At 52.8% G+C, this 20,263-nt stretch overlaps 1 protein-coding gene across 3 annotated transcripts; it reads right to left on the bottom strand.

Annotated features, from left to right (window-relative positions):
• Window positions 1-14,031: 14,031 nt before the first annotated feature.
• EGR3 (early growth response 3) lies at window positions 14,032-19,687 on the bottom strand. 3 transcript variants are annotated; one of them, XM_070611298.1, is made up of 3 exons: window positions 18,985-19,643; window positions 18,523-18,575; window positions 14,032-17,721 (listed from the first exon to the last, which is right to left on the bottom strand). In XM_070611298.1, exons 2-3 carry the CDS (start codon window positions 18,560-18,562, stop codon window positions 16,712-16,714), a joined length of 1,050 nt encoding a protein of 349 aa, XP_070467399.1. In that variant the 5' UTR covers window positions 18,563-18,575; window positions 18,985-19,643; the 3' UTR covers window positions 14,032-16,711. The 3 variants fall into 3 exon arrangements, with proteins under 3 accessions (XP_070467399.1, XP_008521190.2, XP_070467398.1); XM_008522968.2 differs by lacking the exon at window positions 18,523-18,575 and having other exon boundaries at window positions 18,985-19,687; XM_070611297.1 differs by lacking the exons at window positions 18,523-18,575; window positions 18,985-19,643 and adding an exon at window positions 18,715-18,950.
• Between the last annotated feature and the right edge of the window lie 576 nt (window positions 19,688-20,263).

Raw genomic sequence — 20,263 nt, forward strand, 5'->3', positions numbered from 1 at the left:
TGGCTGAAAAGGATGAGGGAGAGCATGGAGCCCATGATGGCTGTGATGTGGGGCTGGTGCCCAGTCCATGGTGGGACTGAGAACTGCCACCTTGGGCTGGGGCCTTCAGGGCTCAGACTGGAGTTCAGAAGTTCCTGCAGGTGGGGAGGGTGCCCGCTTTCTGTGTCCCACACTTCTGCATTCTCCCTTCCTCTCCAACCCCAAGACGGCAATCTCTGGTACTTTGGGCTCACCTTCCTAACCAAACTGGCCATCTTTGCTCCTGCCCTGGTGCTGGTGGAGCTCTCCCGGTCTAGCCCGTTGGCCAGAGTGCCAGAGATGGGCGCTCTGCGCCTTGTTGGGGAAGGCACTGGGCAGGGAGGGATGGAGCTGGGCTGCGTCAGGGACAGGCCAACCCTGTAGATCCTGTTCTTTCCATCCAGCCCTGCAGCCCATTCCCCTCACAAGGTTGCTTCACCCTGGGAAGAAGACATTTATCTGAGTGGCCCTTCAAATAGTAGGTTATTCATGGATATCTGTGGGGAGAATTCCAAGGATTAGGACTAATAATCTTTGGACTATAAAAATAAAGAAAAACAATTTAATTTCTACATCTCCCAAGAGCAAAGTACTTCATCTTGATTTTGCTGTTGCTGATTCTCTTTTAAAAATAAGATATCCACAGGTGCCTGATATTCTCTCACCTTGAAAAGCTTGTATGGCACCACCTTAGAGCAAATGGGGTTGAAAGAAGGAGGCAGCCTGGGAGAAGTCACCATCAGCCCCCAGGGCCATAGCTGCATAGAGGATGTTTAGCACTGGAGTCACTGCGTGGTTTGTCCCATCAGCCCCAGCGTGCCTCTTCATGCTTTGCTCTCCTGAGCGGCTTACATTTGGCCTCTGGATGCTCCCCATCCCCATTCTCTGCCCTTTGCCGTTCCCCATAATAATAACCACCACTGTCCAGTCTTATTGGCACTGGGCTAAGCATTTTACATGTAGTAGATGATGTATTCTTCACAGTAACTTGAGGTAGCTTCTCTGAGTATCTCCTTTTTATAGATGAAGAACGGAGGCTGAACCAATTGCCCAAGGTCATAGAGTTGGCCAACTGAGAATGACAGGCATTTAAACCCAGGCTATCTAAACTGCCTTAGAGTAGAAAAGAAAGTGGCAAAAGGGGAGGAAGCTAGCATTTATGGAAGACTCACTGTCGCATGTCTTCTCATTAGCCCTTGCCGCCTCCGGAAGGAGGGCAATGAGGCTTGGTGGGCTTGGCCACAGGAAAGCCTGTGATGAAGGTCAAACTGAAGTCCCTGTAGCTGCAAAGCCCATGCTCCAGCCATGGCCCCGCCCAGAGGTCAGCTTACAGCCAGGAGGGGTACCCACTGAGACTAGAGGGGGGGGGAGGGGAGGGCAGGCTTTGAGCTGATTGTGGGTGATAGAGTGGCCTCAGAGCTTTTGTCTCCTGGTTGGGATAGCCATCCATTCCCAGCTGAAGCCACAGGGTGTCCCAGGTGGGCACAGCCCCCAGGAGAGCATGGCTTTCCTAGGGAATCCTTACAGGTCCCACGCTTGGTGAAAAGCAGATCTAGGGAGTAGGAGGACGGCCCTAGCCTGACCTTGCTCCAGTCCTGGCTGCCCAGTGTCCGCCCCCTGCTGCTGTGGCCGAGACAGCCCCCAGACACCGGTGGGGCAGGTGGCAATTATCCCTGGGCACTGATTACACTGCAGGGCTGGCCAAAGCCCCAAATAGCCCGGCAGCTCAGCCTGTAACAGGGAGTGGGGGAGGAGCAGGGTCCTGTTGGGGAGGAAGGGGCAGGATTGAGGGGTTGCGTGTGGTGGATGTGTTTGGAAGGACTGTGAGGGTAGGGGAGGAGTTCACGTCAAGGCTTCTGCCTTTTGGGCAGTCGAGGACCCTCAAAGAGAGGAATAAGGCCCCCACTGTAGCAGGCTGACCCAGAGAAACTGGATGGGGCAGACACCACTACTCCAGCCTTTCTGAGGGTAAATCTGGTCATAGTGACAAGGTGGTACCCAGCATGAGGGGGCAGGTAGACAGGGTCTCACTGCTGCGTAGGAGGAGCCAGTGGTACCACTGAGGCCAGGCCAGCTGTCTCCCTCCAGCCCTGGCCCGCTGTACCTCTGGACTGATCAGGAAAGAATCCCCTAGGAAGACACAGTGAGGGGAAGAGAGGCTAAGCACGGGTGAGGAGGGTGCTCGGGGCGCAAAGCCCCTGCCCTGGAGGGCCAGGCCAACGTCCTGGCACCGTCTAGGACTGAGCCCTCTTCCAGCCTCAGCCATCCTCACCTTGTAGGGGACTGCAACTTCCTGGGCCCCAGGCATCCTCCCCCAGGGTGGTCTTCAATCGCACCAAAGCCATGCAGCTGCAAGCTTCAGAGGCTCGAGTCCTGTGGTTGTGGCCTTTGGGATGGGGTGCCTTGCACAGGACTGTCAGGGGAAGGAGGCCTGGCTTCTCACCCTCCATTTCTATACTGTCCTCTCTGCCAGAGTGCATTGTCTCTGGACCTCTCTGAGGCATCAGAGGGGGCTTGAGACCTGCAGGGCCAGCACCTCTACAGTGAGGGCCAGGGGAGGCGGGGCGAATCCAGTTTCTCAAGCAAGTCTTGGAGTTCAGTGGGCTGGACCCCAAAGGCACTCGGGTGAGTGAGCAGCAGGTTCCTTTGGGGGCCTCTCTGACCCACTACCCTCAACCCTGGATCTGGTGTCTCTAGAGGCTTGCTTCCTGGTGCAGCAGCACGGGTGCCCAGAATGGCTGAATGGGAAGAGGTATTGGAAATGGAAAACAAAATGGAAAAAGAGAAATATACCCCTAGCCTGCACTCAATTTTCCTTCTGGTATAAGTATAGACGCCTCTGTGTTGATTCCCTCATCTCACTTTGAGAGACTGCATCCATTGCAGCTTCCCCTCTTGTCAGCCAAGGGAGGGGGCTGAGCTGCCGGTCTCTCCCTCACGCCCAGAAGATACAGCTGAGGGAAAACCAGGGCAGGGTTGTTCCCAATATTTCCCAACTTGGGGACAAGGCCAGGCAGAAACCTGGTTTCCCAGAAGCCTTGGATTGAGTGGGCTGCAGGGACCCACTGTGCCCAGTGTCTGTGCTCCTTCCCTCCGCCCTATGGGACCCAGCACCCATCTGGCAGCACCTGCTTGAAAACCACCGGTGAGTTCTCCGGACCCGGCCAGAGAAGGAGGCCATCAGTGGCTCCAAACCACCTCTCCAGCAACTCTGCTAATCCAAATGAGATAGGGAAAAGGCAGTGGGAGGAAATGATAGTTTCATGGTTATTTTCAGAAAGGAAACAAAAAAAAAAAAAATGCAAACAGGAGCACACCCTGCATTTTGGTACAAAATCCAGGAGTCTTGTGGAAAAGAACCTACAGTTCTTCCTTCTTCTTGTCTTCTCACCAGCTGCTGGGGGGGGAGGCTGCCTGGGCTGGTGGGGGCCTGGGGCTGTTTTTCCTCATAGGGAAGGGGAGGTGAGGGGCTTATGGAGGAGCCAGCAAAGACCCTTCCTGCAAAGGCAGGCTGGGAGAAGCTGAAGCATCTTTGTCTTGTGGACAGACAGGGCCCACCCTTTGGGGGTGGAGGAGTTGGAGGGATGAGGTGGAGGAGCAAGTGGAGAACTGGGAAATTCTGGAGCTGATGCTTGTAAAGTGCAGTGGCATGTGTAGGATTGGTGGGCTGGGAGGGTGTGTTCTAGGAGCACAGCGCAGAAAGAGAAATAGAGAGGGGGAGGGAAAGCAGGAGAGACTGTGCTTGTGGCAGAATTGAGTAGGGCTGCTGCGTGCATGTGTGTGCAGGATGCGCACAAAGATGGGAGCCGTGCAACCTGGGCTGCACACGGAAGGGACTGCCGAGGGCCCCGCCAGCTCCAGAATGCGATGTGAACAGGGGACAGAGCCTGCCTTCTTGTCCCCAGAGGGACACTGGGCTTTGCTCTCGAACCTCTGGGTTTCCCTAGACAGCGTGGGGGGAGTGCGGAGGGACGTGGAGACCTGAACCACTGGGGGTTTGTCTGGAGGGCTTTTCGCAAGGATTTCCTTGGCCTTGTTTGGAGACTCCTAGAGGAAAGCCTGCACAGACCTGAGGGTGGGAGGATGGATGGGAGAGAGGTGGGAGCCAAGGAGAGAGCTGGTGCAGGAGAATAGGGATGCAGTGAACTAAGAATCCCAGGTGGTTGCCGAGGAGGTATCCTAAGAGTAAGGGAGATAGAGACCTGAGAATGAGCAGACCTAAGAAGACGGGAAGAGGACCTTGGGAAATCAGCTGGCCCAGGGTCCTGCCTGAGGCAGAAGAAGTATTATTACCCTCATTTCACAGATGTGTCATCTGAGGCCCAGAGAGGTTAGTTGCTGTGTCCAAGGTTCCATGACTAGTCAGAGGAGGGGCTGGGTGGAGAGATGGGCAGTGAGCAGACTCAGGGGATCTGCTGGGTGATCTAACTGGTGATGGGAGTCTATAGTGCTGAGGACATAGGAGGGCCCACCAGGTAGTGTTCCAGGGAAGACAAAGTTTGGCTGAGTACCAGGAAAATCCTGGTCCTGGGAGGCCATGGGGCCTTGGAGGCTACTTACATGGAAGGGATGGAGCCCTCCCTCCCAGCCTGCTAAACCAGACCAAGCCCTGGGTCCTGGGAAGGTTGGGGAGGAGACGGAGGTGATGACTCAACTCGTCCAACACAGGCTTGACCTAGGGGTGGTTGGGTAACCCAGAAGATGCTGAAGTGGGGTGAGGGATGGGATAAGGGTGATGTTCAAGATAAGAGAGAGAGGGCTTGCCGGCAGGGAGGGGCTGCTGGTTCCAGGCAGCCTGTTTGGGAGGAGCACACTCAGGCTTGGGGATGGGCAGAAGAATGAGGTTCCAGGACCTCCTGAGAGGCCTTTCCTGAGATGAGGCCCTGGTAGGAGAGCCAGAGTCTCACGTGGTGGGTTTGGGGCTAAAATCCAAAAACAGAAGACTCCCAACAGGAGGAATCTTGGGGTAGAGACCCAAAGGCAGAGCTTCTGAGGCTTTCAAGCCCCTGCTGCTCCCTCACCAGGGCAGTGGCTCCATCCAGGAGCTAGCCACCTTTGGGGGCCTTCTAGTCCATGCTCATGAGGCTGATCCATCAGTGATATCAGGCCACTGCTGAGAGCCTCTGGGTTGAATGGGATCCCAAACCAGGGGACCTCACTAAATGTCAGTTTCTACACAGTTTTCAGGCAAATATGAGACAAAGCACTGAAAAACACATTCCAAGAAACAAATGCAGCCACAGACCATTCTCCCCATGGACTCGGGCCAGAAGGAACTAGAGAGAGGGAACAGAGGACCCAGGGAGCCAATGGGGATTGAGAGAGGCTGGCGCTTCTGAGCAGCAGGAAGTGGGATCTTTAAGTTTGGGCCCAGGCGGTCAAGAGCAGAGGCCTCTCCCTCTTCCTGCCCCTGCTGGGCCCTGGCTCAATCCCCCCAGCTGTGGTGGAAATGTGGGTCTTGTGTGCACAGAGGGAAGGTCCTGGAACCTCTGCACATCAGAGCTGGAGGTGCTGTATGGATCCACCACTAGCAGCACTCACTTTTCTGACTGGGACTTTAAGACCCAGAGGAAAGCTGTGACTTTGCAATGTCCTGCAGCTTTGTCCTACTGTCGAGTCAAGACCAGATGCCGGGCCTCCTAACTCGTGATGCAGTGGAGCCCAAAGGTATATAGCTGTTTGACAGCATATATTCTCATCAGATGCAGGTTCCAGCGCCATAAGACCCAGAAGGAACAGTTTCTGACAGAGAAGGAGGGATCCTTCCTGGGCTCCTCACCTCTGAGCCAGCTGGATCCTGTGCGGTTTTCTCAGCTGACCTAGTAAGAAGAGTTCAGACCCGACTCCTAGCTCTGCCTAGAACATCTCCCTAGAATATCTACCTGCAGAAGGAGAAAAATGTCCCCCGACAGTCTTCTTCAGAATTCTGGGACAGGAGAGCTCTTTTCCATAATTTTACATCGCAGTGGAGCCTCTCAACAGCCCTGTGGAGTAGGGGCATTAACCCCCTTGTACAGATGGGAGAACAGAGGCTCAACCAAGTTATGAGATTGACTTACAGTCCAACACACAGAAAGGCAATGCTGGGACTGAAGCCACAGCTCAGTCTTTTGGCTGAGAGGCCTGAGCTCTTCAACCAGCAGCAAAGGAGAAACAGGTGGGTAGGCTGAGAAGGGGGAAGGCAGAGGTTTGTCCATGCTTGGAATTGTGGGAGCATAACTCTAAGTGCCCAAGAGAAGAGGATGTGGGGTTGCCTTTCCTCCCAGCTCACTATCTCAGGTCCTGGGCTGACAACCAGGCAAGGAGGTCAGCCAGAGGGATGCTCTACACAGGCCAAGGAGAATCAGAAGATGGAGCCCCTATCTTAACCCCTCCTGCAGCCCTGGAAAAGTTCGCCTTGAAGCAAGAAGAAGCAACCAGAATGTAACACAGGGAAGTGTCATTTGGATTGGACAACCTCCACCAAGGCAGCTGGGCACGCTCAAGAGTTGCCAAGTTGCTATGTTGTTTCCCAGGACCCATGGGCCACTGGGATTTTCCCTTCCTCCTCAGGGAAAAGGACAAGAGGGTGAGCAGCCACTCAGGCCACCAGGTGAGCATCCTGGGGTAGATTCACTCTACCTAGAATCCAATGGGATAATTCTTAGCACGGCACTTGGCATGTAGGAAGTTCTCAGTACTTAGTGGTTTTGTTATTATTGTGGGACCTAGGAGAGGAGTTTCTGAGATCCTCCAGGAAGTTTTCCTCACCCCTGTTCCTGCTTCCCCCGCCTTCCCCTAGACTCTGATGTAGGGGAGTTTATTAGGGACCACCATTACATGACACCAGGCCCCATGTATTGAAATCATCTATTTATGTGTCTGCTTCTCCCTTGACCAAATGGGAGATCCCTGAGGGCAGAGACTATGTCCTGTTCATGGTCATCTTTGTACTGCCTGTCACTCCCCTGCCACCCCAGGGACAGGCACCGTACCTGGGTTAATGCAGTTTTGCTAAATTAATGGATGAATGAATGAAATGCAAAGTATCTCTGGATGATGCCAAGCTTCCAGGGAAAGACAGAAACTAAGGGGGGCTTTTGGAAAGACATGAAGTGGAAGACCAAAAAAAGGCAAGGGGAGGAAATTTTTCTTCTTAGACAACTCTATAGAAATGACTAAAACTAAGATTTGTAACAATCCAGGGAAATAGAACCTGTGGCAAGGAGTATTGTGGATCAAGTGATTTTAGGAATGTCCCGTCTTGCATGTTCAGGGCTCAGGGTAGGGGTGAGAATGTGACCATATTGGAGGAAGCTGGCCATCCACCAGCTCTTTGCCAAGGCAAGAAACATGGCCAGTCTAGCCACAGACAAAGGAAGGAGCTGGCTCTGCAGGAGTGATTTCTGAGAGATGAGGCCAAGGGAGATGCGCACTCTAACGTTGGGCAGCAGGAAGAGTCGTCCATCTTGTTTGGAACTTGGCGTCTAGGGGAACATCAACAGGAAGAGCAAGGGGTCTGAGGCCGCGGTTCTTGAAGGAGGTAGTTCTTCTCTCCTTGACCAAACTGGAGTTTAGGCAACATCAGTGGCCTCTGAGAGGACATGAAAGAAAGGCCAAGAAGACTGCAATTGGAGGGATTAGGAAGCTTAGTGGAGCAAGGGGGCTTTAAGGGCTGAAAGGAGAGGCAGCTTGGGCAGAGGGCGGGGGCACCTGTCCCGTGGCTGGGCAGCCCAGGCATAGGTCATGGCTCTCCCCTTGGCAACGGGGCCTCTCCCAGACCAGCAGCCTGCAGAGAGCATTTGCTTTCTCCACGACCTTGTCCCGCACTGCCCCTCTGACTTCTTCCTATGGCTGACTCCCTTCCTGACTTGTTTCCAGCCACTCTGGCTCTATGTGGTTCCTTGAATAGTCCAAGAACACCATCATCAGGACGTTTACACTCACTGTCCCCTCTGCCTGGAGCACTCTTGCCCAGATATCCACGTGGCCAGCTCCAGCACTTCCTGCATCTGTGCACAAAAGCCCCTTCCCCATGAGGCTGTCCCGTACCACCCTATATGTAATTGTAACCCCCATCCCAGAACTCCCCATTCTTACTCTGCTGTATTTTTCTGTATAACACATATCACAATCTGACAGAGTATGTATTTACTTGTTTGTTTTTTATCTGTCTCTGCCCTGGAGAACGGAAGCTTTGAGAATGGAGGGATTTTTTTTTTTTTTTATTGAGTTAATGATAGGTTACAATCTTGCGAAATTTCAGTTGTACATTAATGTTTGTCGTTCATGTTGTAGGTGCACCACTTCACCCTTTGTGCCCACCCCCCACCCCACCTTTCCCCTGGTAGCCACTAAACTGTTCTCTTAGTCCACATTTTTAAATTCCTCATATGAGTGGAGTCATACACAGATTATCCTTCTCTAGCTGGCTTATTTCACTTAACATAATTCCCTCAAGGTCCATCCATGTCATTGCAAATGGAACGATTTTGTTCTGTTTTGCAGCTGAGTAGTATTCCATTGTATATATGTACCACATCTTCTTTAAGAGAATAGAGGGATTTGATTTTTTGTTCTCTGCTACGTCCCTCAACAAATATTTACTAAATAAATGAAGCAATCAGCATCTTTCCACAGGACTCTCCATGGGTAGTCTGGATCTGAAGTTCTGGCTCTGCCCTTACTGGATGTGTGATCTTGGACAAGTCACAGAACCTCTGGAGGCCTTCGTTTCTTTACCTAAAAGAAATGCATTGAACTAAATAGCTTCTTAGGGTCCCTTATGACTCCACAAATCCAGGGGGACCCCCCCAAGGGGGCAGGATGAGGTAAGGACCCTGACGTCCATGATTCTCTTACAGAACGTCGTTGCCATTAAAGCCCTGGTTGGCATTTCTGCTCCCAAACTAGGGTTGGGCAGGGGCAGCGCCACCAGCCCTGAGGCTGGAAGCTGAGAACCAGCCAGAAGGCCGAGGTCAAGGACAGATGACTAAGAAGAAGACTCAGATCCAGGGAGATGGACTGATGAGGAAGAGCTGGGACTGCTGCTGCATTTTATTTAAATCCTTGATAAGGATCAGGAAGCAGGCAACCGCCCAATGACACATTAATTAACTTTGCAGACGATACTGGATCGGGAAGGTGTCACAGCCACCCATGTAAGTGAGAGAGACAAGAAGACCTGGGAAGGGGTCAGGAACCAGGCCAGGAAATGGCAACAATGAACAGCAGCTGTGGCCAAGAGGGGACAGGACTCATGTCCTCTAGACAGATTGTGGGGTAGGGTGGAGAGGATCCATTTTCAGCATACAGGTGTCCAGAGGATGGCTGGAGCTGGGCGTGCTGGGGAGGACTGCAGGTTCCTCTGCTGTGTGTGAACTGGGGCACTGATCCTGGTGAAGATAGAGCCTCTTTTCTTGAATCTATGTTTGGAGGTGGGGGGAAGGAGACAGAGGCAAGGGACAGGGAAGATAAGTCACACGTATGGAGCACCCACAATGAACCAGGCACCATATACATTACCGCATTCAAACCCCACAACAGCAAGAATAAAACAGGAGGAAACTGAGGTTCAGAGAGACTAAGAAACTTGACATTCACAGTGTAAGGAAGTGGCATAGTTGAAATTCAGATCTAACATGGAGGTAATGATTCCAAAGCAAGTTAAGGGCCCCAAGGGAAGAGCTGGAATAGCTGCTGGGTTATCAAACTGCTCCTCAATTTTCTGGATAAAGACCTGTGTAAGTAATAAGTGCCCCAAGAAGGCTTTCCTTGGTACCCTGGGGTTGCACAGGCACTGGAAGTTTTCTGCCTTCCTGCTCCAATGACCTGAACTTCCTAAGCAATGAGGAGAAGGGAACAGGAGGAATGGAAGACCTTTAGGCACCTAGACAACCTGGAGGGGCAAAATGCTAAGGAGTAGAAAGTGCCAGAGCTCTGGAAGCCGGTTGTTGAGAAGCCAATGTGCCTGGAGGCCAGCTCTGTTCTGGTCACTAAGCTCTCTCCCTTTGGTGGAGACAGGAACCTGATGCATTCTGGGTGGGTGGCTGCCCCCTGGGGTGTGCCACCCCAGTGAATATAGGTTCACAGACAAGGGTAACTTCCCCTCTGGAGGGCTGGGGTGTCCCCAGCCTCAGGGGGGCTCAGACATCTCTTTGCCTCCAGGGAGCTGAGAGGTGGAGGCCTTCCTGAGACGACAACTAGGGAGCCAGTGGTAACCAAAAAGGGAACTCAAGTCTGCTCTTGGCTGGGTCAGAAAAGAGTAGCCTGTTTCAGATTGGGTTACGATGCCACTATGAAGGCCCCAGATACAGATGGTTGCAGGCCCTAGGCAGTCCTCATGGGGAGAGGCAGCCCAAAGGACTCGTGATTATGCTTCATGCAGAATAAGCAGGGCCCAGAGCATCACACTGAAGCAATGTTAGGACCGGAGGGCCCCAGGAGTGGGGTGATTGTGGGAGCAGGGTAGGATGCCTGAGGTCCAGGAAAGGCATTCTGAGGCCTAGAGAGTTCCTTCTTTGTCCTTCATCCAGGGACCTTAAGAGTAGAGCAGGATCTCAGTAAACCAGGGAAGCCCCATGTCCTGGCCCTGAGAGAATGTGCTGGGTGCCCCCTGGAGACAAGGCCAAGAAGCAGGTCAGGCGACATTAAAGAAAACATATGGCGGTCCAATTCCCACACAAGCTAGAAGTTAGAACGTTTTTGTTGAGCAGCCAGCACCATCTAGAACCTTGTATTCTCTCATTCTTTTTATGCAGCTTTGTGGCCACATTCTGTTTGCATTAGCTCCTTAGTCAGATGGCTCAGAAATCTTTCTTCTAGCCATCTGTGTGTTTGCCAGAAGGGAAGAAATGGTATTTCCATGCCAGGGTCAGTGGACACAGGAGCACTGTGCCCCTGGTGGCCAGCAGGGGCAGTGGCAGGGACTGCCCCAATTTCAGATCCCAGATGAAGCAGCCATGATGAGGATGGGGAACCAGGGATCCCAGACAGGAGAGTCAGGCTTGGTCCCTTCCTGCCTGGGTATAGACATGTCCGAGACTTTGGCCCCTAATTCTGGCCCACATCTGCTCTTGCAGAGGGCTGTGAAAATAACGAATCATTGAAAATATTAGAGATGGAGCAGGTGGGAACCTTCACCACTCTTTTGACTGGTGATGTTTCAAGAGCTGGGATGCTGGGAGAAGCTGACGAGGCCAGACATGTTCTTGGCTTCTGTAGATGACTGATAGGGGAGTGATTGTGTCCTCAGGGCTGTCCCAGGGATTGGTGTGACCAAGGGGCTCTGAGATTCACTCAGATCTTTCCTCTTCCTCTGGAGACCTCATTCCTCTCTGCACAAAGAATGGGTTTTCTGAAAAGAACTACTTGGGATAGATTCAGGATTACAGCCTATTTAAAAAAAAACCCCATGGCACCTTTTAGAAAGTCTTTTCCCCCTAGTTGTTAAGATTTTGCCACTATGATTTCTAGTCTTTGGGACACACAGAGGCCTCCTACTTTCCCCAGGCTTATTATTCCAGGACAGTAGGGGAGCCAATTAAGGCCAGGAAAAGGCAGCTCACAACCCCCTCATCTATGGCAGTCAAATTCTGGACTGGCAAAAGGGGATCAGTGGAGACTGGCGATTCATTCACCAGAATACACCTTGCTATTTCTTTTTATACACTTGTGAATAATACACAAACACTTACCCACTCACCACCACCACCACCACCACCGTATAAAAACATACCACTCCTTGCCCCCAGTTCTCACAAAGTATCTCCTCATTTGTACCCAACCCAAGTTCACTGAGTACAATTTTGCAGAGTCGTCACCCTCAGTATGCCACTTCTGAGGAACGTGTGTTTATGTGTGTGTGTATACAATGCATCCTTTCATTTGTCCCCTGAACACCTTAAGGGTTGCTTGGAAGGGCCTATGCCTCTACCTCTTCCACATTTGATGCCTGACTGTGCTTCCAGCCTCTTCTTTGCATAGCCTCCGTTGATTCCTTCTCATGATAGACCCATCCAGGCCTCTTCTCTACCTTGTCCTCACTTCATCCCTAAGTTTTCGGGTTGTGTCTCCTCTCCCCATATTTACAAAACTCAGGCAGGTTGAGTAGCTGGTGTGATGCTATCTGGGACAGCCTTATCTAGCTGCAAAGTGTGAATCAGAGATTACACCACACAAGACTGGTGCCAGCCAGGCGGGCTGCCATATTGCCAAGTAACCCAGTGGTTGAACCAGGTTGGATTGAGTAATATGCACCAATGGGAAGTGAGTTTATTAATCATGCAGCATAGTACACTGTTGACGAAAGTGTGACTCTGAAGGCCTGGTTTGGTTGGAGAAGGTGCAGGTGGGGCTGGATGCTAACTATGAAGACACCCAGTGATGCTATCTTCTCTGATAATACTCACTTGAAAAACACATAGAAATCTGAGAGGAAGCACCTAGTTTAGCAAAGAGATGAATTATATACTCAATCATTAGGACTTTTTGACCATCTTGGATTCCCTTTGTTAAAAAAGAAGGATACCTCCTTGTGGCTGTACATAAAGTTGCAGATTGGAATTTTTAAAGCTTCATGAGGTGAGAGAAGGGAATTCAAGATGGCAGCCAGTGACCTAGAATTGTGTTGGTGAGAAAAATTAAGATTCCATACTGCAGTCTCTTTATTGATCTCTCACTTCAAAAACTTTCTTTTCTAAGGCCACAGCCCACCTCCTCCACCCAGGTCTGGCCTCCATTTCTTGGTAATTGTAGCTAACCAGAAATACCACCCATATTTTTCAGTGTGATGGGCATACATTGGGGCAGCAAGAGTGGTTTCTGAGTAGACGTGCTATACTACATTTCTGTCACTGGATGGTTGACCCGGTTGGCACCTCAGGTGCTGAGACACTGTCCCCCACAGTCACAATGTGATGCTACATTTACATACACCAAGTCCTTAAACTTTGCTGAGGCAGATAATATGTAAAATGTATGGCAGAGAAGCTCAAGTGTTTTAGAGATCAGGCAGGAAGAAAAGGAGAGAGAGAGGACTGACTTGTCCAAAGATTGCTCTAGAACAAGCCTCACAGGGATAAAGGATTCTGAAGACTATAGGGAATAAGGTGAGGGGAGCAGGATGGAGATGTGGACACTGGAAGGAAGCGGAGGGTACATAGCTCCTCAAGAGAAATGGAGAACGCTCTATGGCGGGCAAATAAACTCAGTTAAGGAAGGGGAAGGTTCTGGAGAAGAAAGCTCACAGGGTAGGGGAAGCACTGCTTTTGTGGGAGATAGAAGTCATAAGATGCGAGAGGTTAATGCTATATAAAACATTCGTTGTGTGTTCTCCAAATCCCAAATGTTCCTTCTTTTCAAAGCTTTGCATCCCTGGGTAGTTCATAAGAGCTGTTTTTCAGCCAGGAACACCTTTCTCGAAAGGCAGTCACAAATAGTAAGGCCTGGAGAATCCTGTCCAAGTGGGATTGAAGTTGTAGAACTTTTAAACCTGAATTTCCCAATTATCTGACAACAAAAGATCAACAGTTTCTCTGGTTTCTTGCCAACGCTGCAGAACCCTCTTAAGTCTATACCTGTTTTTCAGGCTTTAAAAGCTTTAGCAAGAGCACTCCGCAGTATGGCTGAGGAGCCCCTCAAGGGTCCTGCTCTGGTGCTTCCCTTGGCCATCAGAGAAGCAGTCCATACACTGGATCTCCTCCCTTCTACCTTCAGACATCCACTGGAAACCGGAGAGAAGGGGTCCAGGTTTCAGTCACTAGCCCTGGCTCTCATTAGCTTATCCAATCTGTTCACCTGATCTCTCTGGCAGTTTGAGGCTCCCAGAGCGGGGAGGAGAATCCCATTCTCTTAGAACCACAGTGAACACTCAACACTGGATTTCAAACACCGGAACCCGCACAAAATTCTAATCAACTTCCAGTAAGACCAAACTCCACGTTTCCACGTTGAGAGTTTTCAGAGCAAGAACGGCAAAACCAGGCAGAGGAACCTATTGAACCAAACACCAGTCAAAAACAAAACAAGGCAAAAAACAGGCCAAACCAAAACTTTATGCTATGAAAACAAGAAATAAAATAAGGAGATTTATAGGCCGGCTGATTGTCAGCAAACACAATATATTTACTGTATTAGCATTTGCTCACAGTGCAAATGGTACAACATTACACCATTTCAATATTTCGTTTTTTAAAAATGCTGTTTTCATTAACTATTTTATATTGGCATAACAATGTGACAAAGGAGCAAATGAAATGTTGGTGAAGAATTTCACCTTTTCACAATATCAAGCATATTTTTAACCTTAGTATAAGGTACTATAAATCCAAGAAATAAAAACATCCACAAAATATATTACATCTGGTTTGTCTTTTTCTAAGTACTCAACTTTATACAAAAGTCTTTCAAAAAATATCATTCCCCATAGGTTTTCCTGTTTAAAACCTGTTTTTTTCTCTCAGTTCACATAAGTTAGAGTGCATTTTCTTTTGTTGTTTTTTAAAACATGCAGACATATAAAAAATCTGGATAGCACAACCTTTTGGCAACAAAGTTATTTTTCTCTTATTTTACCTTAAATGTCTGAGAACAGTTTTATTAAAACAAAGGAAAACTCAGAGTTATCATGCAGTGACATGCATAGCCCAGAAGGAGCGAGGAAAAAATATTGAAGATTCTGACTCCTCCTTCCAGCTTCGAAGTGACCAAAATTTTTTAATAATCATCACATTATAAAAAGTATTCAGCAAAATACTGTCTCTGCAAAGAAAGATTTTACCCTTCAGCTGAAAAAATATGGGCCCTCTTGGCAAACTTCACCCTCTTCTGTCTCCTTCTACAAAAAGTCCAAGTACCTGGAAATCCACAATCCCCTGCTCTTTGATTTTTTTCCCTTTCACTAGACTCCTTTTAGTATTATTTATCCACCACCAAAAAAACAAAAAATGGTGCTTTTTTTCTTTAAAAAAAAAAAAGTGGGAAAAGCATAAAGTGACTTTAAAAACAGACATTCTGTAAACTCCAGACCTTTGTTCCTTCTCTCTGGGCAGCTAACTGACCACAGGAGAAATACCGCTAATAGGGAACAGTACATTCAGTCAAGACTGTGCTGGAAGCTGTGTCAGAGCAGCCTTCCCTACTCTTCCACCTCAAAAGAGTCACCCCTGTGTGGAGAGGGCTGGGGAAGAGGGGGTGCCTGAGAAGAGGTGAGGTAGGGCGGGGAGAAGCTGAGACTGGGGCATGGAAAAAGACATGCCTCATTCATCACCACGAAACAATGCAAAATTCTCCATATCTTTGAGGAAAATTTGGACAGAGTGTGTGTACGTGTGTAAATGTATACATACGTACACACATGCATATGTATATGTACATACACACACATGTAGATATAATCTCACCTGTTAAACTTTTCGTAAAAAATAAATCACTTAAAGCTGTATATGCCTACAAATTCCCCTAACTCCGGTGCACTGCACAGGATAGCCAAGTACCTTTGAGATTTTATTTTGCTAGGAATACATATTGTGTGTATATATACGCATATATGTGTGTTTATATATACATATACACACTCCCCATAGACATAGATTTAAATTCCAGCTGTTGTGTTGGTGATGACAAAGGGCAAAAAAAGAGCCTGCTTTCCCGTCAATGGCGGAAGGAGAAATGGGTATGTGAGTGAGGAAAAGACAAAACGATGGTGAAATGCGGTGGGTGGTTGAGGCCTGCCTTCCTGAAAAAAGACTTCGAGAGAGAGGGGAGAGGGCTTAGAGAGCAGAAGGGAGAAGACAGGGAGAAGGACGGAGGGCAAACTCAGGAACATAGATTTAAAAAGTGGGGCTGAGGAAATACATGTTTTAAAAGGCAGGTTCAGTGAAGGCTGCTCCTTCTCCCCGCAGATCAAACTGCCCTGAAGCCTAAGAGGGAAGCGCTCAGAAAAGGAGGGGTTCTGAGGGGCTAAACCCTAGCGGCGGTAGCAGCACCGCGGCGGTGGCATCCGAGGCATTTCTGTAAGAAATATTATTTCTGAGCAGATGGAAGACCGTCTCGTCTGGCTACGTGCAGGCCCCAAGTCTGGGACATTCCCCCAGCGGTCTGGGGACCCGATGTGGGGAAGAGTTTGGGGTGGACACAGCCCAGTTCAGCTCAAGAGTCTCCCACACACGCGCGCGCGCGCACACACACGCACACACACATACACTCACGCGAGCACGCACACTCGCGCGCATCCCCGCACGCAGACGCGCGTGCGTGCGGCGGGCAACAAGCTTTGCGCTTTGGTGCGCTCCTTACCCCCTCCCCCTCTCGGGTCTTCGAAGGGGAACCGAGGGAGACGTGGGGGGAACCGTGAGGTGCTTGGGTCTGGCGAGGTTTGGGCACGCCCCGCCTTCAGTCCCCCGCAGGTCCTTGGCGCGGCCCGGCGGCCCCTGGATCAAGGCGATCCGAACTGAACAAAGCGGGCTAGACGCCACCTTTCCGCTCCCACGCCTTGGCTAAGGTGGGGCAGCCAGGGGAAGGCGCCTCCTGCCCGGGCCCCCGACTGTTGGCCGGTGTGAAAGGGTGGAAACGGGGGACGTCGAAGGGGAACAAGGGACCTCACGTCCATGGAGAGGCCAGGGCGCGGCCCCTGCGCCTCCGTGGCTAGCTTTCCCGCTGCCTTCAAGCGAGCAGCAGAGAGACACTGGAGGGGAAAAGTGTTGGGGCGCGAGCCTCAGGCGCAGGTGGTGACCACAGGGGCCAAGGACACAGGGGGCGCCGAGGACGCAGAGGGCGCACCCCCCTTCTCCGCCTTCTTCTCCTTTTGCTTGAGATGGATCTTGGCGTGGCGCTTGCGCTCGTCGCTGCGCGCAAACTTGCGCCCGCAGAACTCGCAGGCAAAGGGCTTCTCGCCCGTATGAGTGCGGATGTGAGTGGTAAGGTGGTCGCTGCGGCTGAAGCTCCGCATGCAGATCCGACACTGGAAGGGCTTGTGGCCCGTGTGGATGCGCAGGTGCCGGGTCAGCTCGTCTGAGCGGCTGAAACGGCGGTCGCAGCCCTCCGCCGGGCACGCGTGGGGCCGCTCGTGGAGCGGGGTCTTGCTGGGTCGGTTGGGGTACTTGCGGGGCCGGATGGGCTTGAGCGTGAGCGGCGGCTGGGGTAGGCTTCCGAAGCCAGGGTGGATCTGCTTGTCTTTGAATGCCTTGATGGTCTCCAGGGGGGTAATAGGAGGCGGGTTGACCCGGATGGGGTCCATGCCCTGGAAGGGCTTGTGCTCCGGAATGGAGCCCATGTCGTTGGGGTGATGATATAGGTTGTAGTCAGGAATCATGGGGAAGAGATTGCTGTCCAAGGCCGGCTTGGCCGATTGGTAATCCTGGGGGGAATAGGCGAGCCCGGGGTTGCCCTGCGGGTCGTGGAAGGACACAGGCTCCGAGTAGAGATCACTGCAGTTAGAATAGGGGGGCAGCGCCGGATACATGGCCTCCACATCGCCCTGTGGCGGCTGCACCATGCTAGCCGTAGAGGTCTGAGTGCTGAGTGCCCCTGAGGCCGGGGGCACCCCCAAGATACCGGCGCTCATGAGGCTAATGATGTTGTCCTGGCACCAGTTGGAAGGGGAGTCGAAGGCGAACTTTCCCAAGTAGGTCACGGTCTTGTTGCCGGGGGCTGGCTGGAAGGAGCCCGAATAAGAGAGTTCCGGGTTGGGCTTCTCGTTGGTCAGACCGATGTCCATCACATTCTCTGCGGAGAGCAGGGGAAAGACGGGAGGGGTGAGTGAAGCCGAGCCGGCTCCCCGGCCGGACGCCCAGGTCCTCGCCCAGGTGTGGAGGGTGCGGCCGGGTGGAGTGCGCAGCGCATGGGGGAAGAGGAAGGCTGCGCCCGGCGCAAAGCGGGCGGTGTCGCGCTCTCGGGCGCAACCTGGATACAGCAAAATACTACGGATCGGGGTGTGGAGCGGCTGCTGAACACACACCGCACACGCCGCGCACACACTCACGTACCACACACACACGCGCGCGCGCGCGAGAAGCATTGTTGTTGTTCCCAAGGTGGGGCGGGCAGGTAGCTGCAGCTACAGGTAGTTTCAGACCCGGAGAGTGCCGGGCTCTCGCTCTCGAGCGCACATAACTCGGCCTCTTCCCCCTAGCCCTGTCCTCCCCGGGACGCCGCACCTTTCCTGCCCCAGATGCGCACTGCGCCCGGGTCGGTGACCCGAAGCGCTCCGACGCTTTGTCCTCGGCGCGTAGAGGGGTGCTGCCCGAAAAGGGAGCTCTCCTGCCACCTCCCCGGGCCCCAGCCTCCTCTGGGCCTGAAGGAGCTTTCGGCTCTTGCTGGAGGGGAAAAGCCCAGCCTCAGCTAGCGAGGGTGGAGGGTGGCGGAAAATCAGCCCGTGTCTCCACAGCGGGAGTGGCTATTCCTCGGCCCCGGGATCGCCCCCCTCCCCCGTGGCAGCCCCCGCACGGGTGGACCCTCTCCCTCTCCCCGCCACCCCCACACCCCCATGGCTTTGCTGAACGCCAAGGAAAGGCAGCGTCGCAGTACCTCTCCCACCGCGGGGACTCCACGCCGCACATGGCTCCATCCCGGGTGGGAGGCTGAGGGAGTAAGGGGGGAGAGCGCGGGTGAAAGGGACGCTGGGCTCCTCCCGGGAAAGGGGGCGACAACACCACGCCTTGCGCGCAGCCCGGCGATCGCGCCCCCTAAGTGGAGAACCCTAGAGCCGCTCGCACCTACCTCCCTCCGGTCGGCGGCTGCCCCCACCCGGGAGAACCGAAGCCTCTACCGTGGCGTCGCCAACCAAGCCTTCCCGATCGGGGAGGGCGGGAGGAGTGGGTGGGAAAAGCAGCTCGCCCCCCAGAAAATTCCCAGCGCGCCCCCCCATCTCTCTTCATCCATCCATCCATCCATCCATCCATCCATCGATCCATCGCTAGCTCGTTCCCTCCTCCTCTTCCTCTCTCCCTTTCCTTCTCCGCTGCCTCGCTGCCTCCCCGCCGCCCTTACCTGTAGCCATCTGATTGTAATGGGCTACCGATTCGCTGCTGCCAGAGAAGAGGTTGAGCGCGCTGGGGATCTCCTCGGGGTACAGATTGTCAGGCAGTTGGTTTAGCAAACTGCTCATGGTCACCGGCAGCTTCTCGGCGAGTTTGCCGGTCATAGCACTCCCGAGCTGCCGCCGCCGCCACCGCCGCCACCTCCGCCGCTCGCTCCTAACGCAGCTTCCAGGCAAGCGGCATCCGAGAGGCGATCCGTGGTGCAGGGGAAAAGCATGCGAGAGGGAAAGTTCGGGGGGAGGGGGGAGGGAAGAGGGGAAGGGGTGGGCCAGGGGAGGGAATCTTCTCTTTTTGGGGGGTGGGTGGGAGAGAGGGCAAAGGTGGGTAATCCTCCTGGGTGCCTCAGCCGGTGCCGTGTGAGGCTGGGTCGTGGTGGTGGGGGGGCGTGTGCGGGGGGGGGGGAGTGGGGGCTGGGCTGGGGGGGATCGCGGCCTCAGTATTGATCTCACAAACAGACGCGCGCCCGCAGCCCTCCCGCCCCCCGATCCGCCACCGCCACCGCCGCCACTGCCGCCGCCGCCGCCTCTGTCGCTGCTGCTGCCGCTGCTACCACCACCACCAGCCCCGCCGCTTCCTAGCAAGCTCACTGCTGCCCAAAAGCTCCCAGCCAGGGAACTCCACCAGCCTATTTATCTGAGCCCCGGGAAAGCTCCGTGACGTAGCTGCCCATATATGGACAGACAAAGCCCAGCCGAAGGGGCGCGACGTCACAATGGAAGCTCCTCACAATGGAACATTAGAAAGCAGGAAGCGGGCCGCAGCCAACGTGCGGCGCCCGCACTGCTCGCGGATCTTAAAAAAAAGAGAGAAAGAGAGAAAGAGAAGAGAAGAAAGAAGGAAATTTCGAGAGGAAAGAGGGATGCAACTGAACGCAAAGCGGAAAGCGCAGAGCCGGGGGTTAAAAAAGCAATAATCTCCAGTGTGTTCATTCGGGGTCTGCGCTGAGAGATCGAGCTTGGCGGGCGGGGGAGGGGGGCCGGGGGGAGATTGCTAGCAAGTGCTTCCAACACCCCCAGCAGGAAGAAAGAGAATTGAAAACACCCGGCGAAGTCTCTTTGCAGCCTGGGAACTTCTGGGGAACCCGGAAGGTGTGCGCTCCGACCCTGCTCCCGCCGCTCTTCTTGAGTCCAGGACCCTGCCTGAGACTGAAAGGGAGCGCGTCCCTTTGAGGACGATTCCAGCGTGTCAGGGATCCTTGATCCGGGGTATCTCGAGAACTTTTGTGCGAC

Source organism: Equus przewalskii, chromosome 2 (genome assembly GCF_037783145.1).
Source record: "Equus przewalskii isolate Varuska chromosome 2, EquPr2, whole genome shotgun sequence".
Taxonomy (NCBI): domain Eukaryota; kingdom Metazoa; phylum Chordata; class Mammalia; order Perissodactyla; family Equidae; genus Equus; species Equus przewalskii.

Excerpts from the sequence above, each read along its gene's own strand:
- EGR3 (XM_008522968.2), bottom strand. The coding sequence starts at position 19,138 with ATGACCGGCAAACTCGCCGAGAAGCTGCCGGTGACCATGAGCAGTTTG. Across the intron at positions 17,722-18,984 it reads TTACAATCAGATGGCTACAG|AGAATGTGATGGACATCGGT; the intron begins GTAAGGGCGGCG and ends TGCTCTCCGCAG.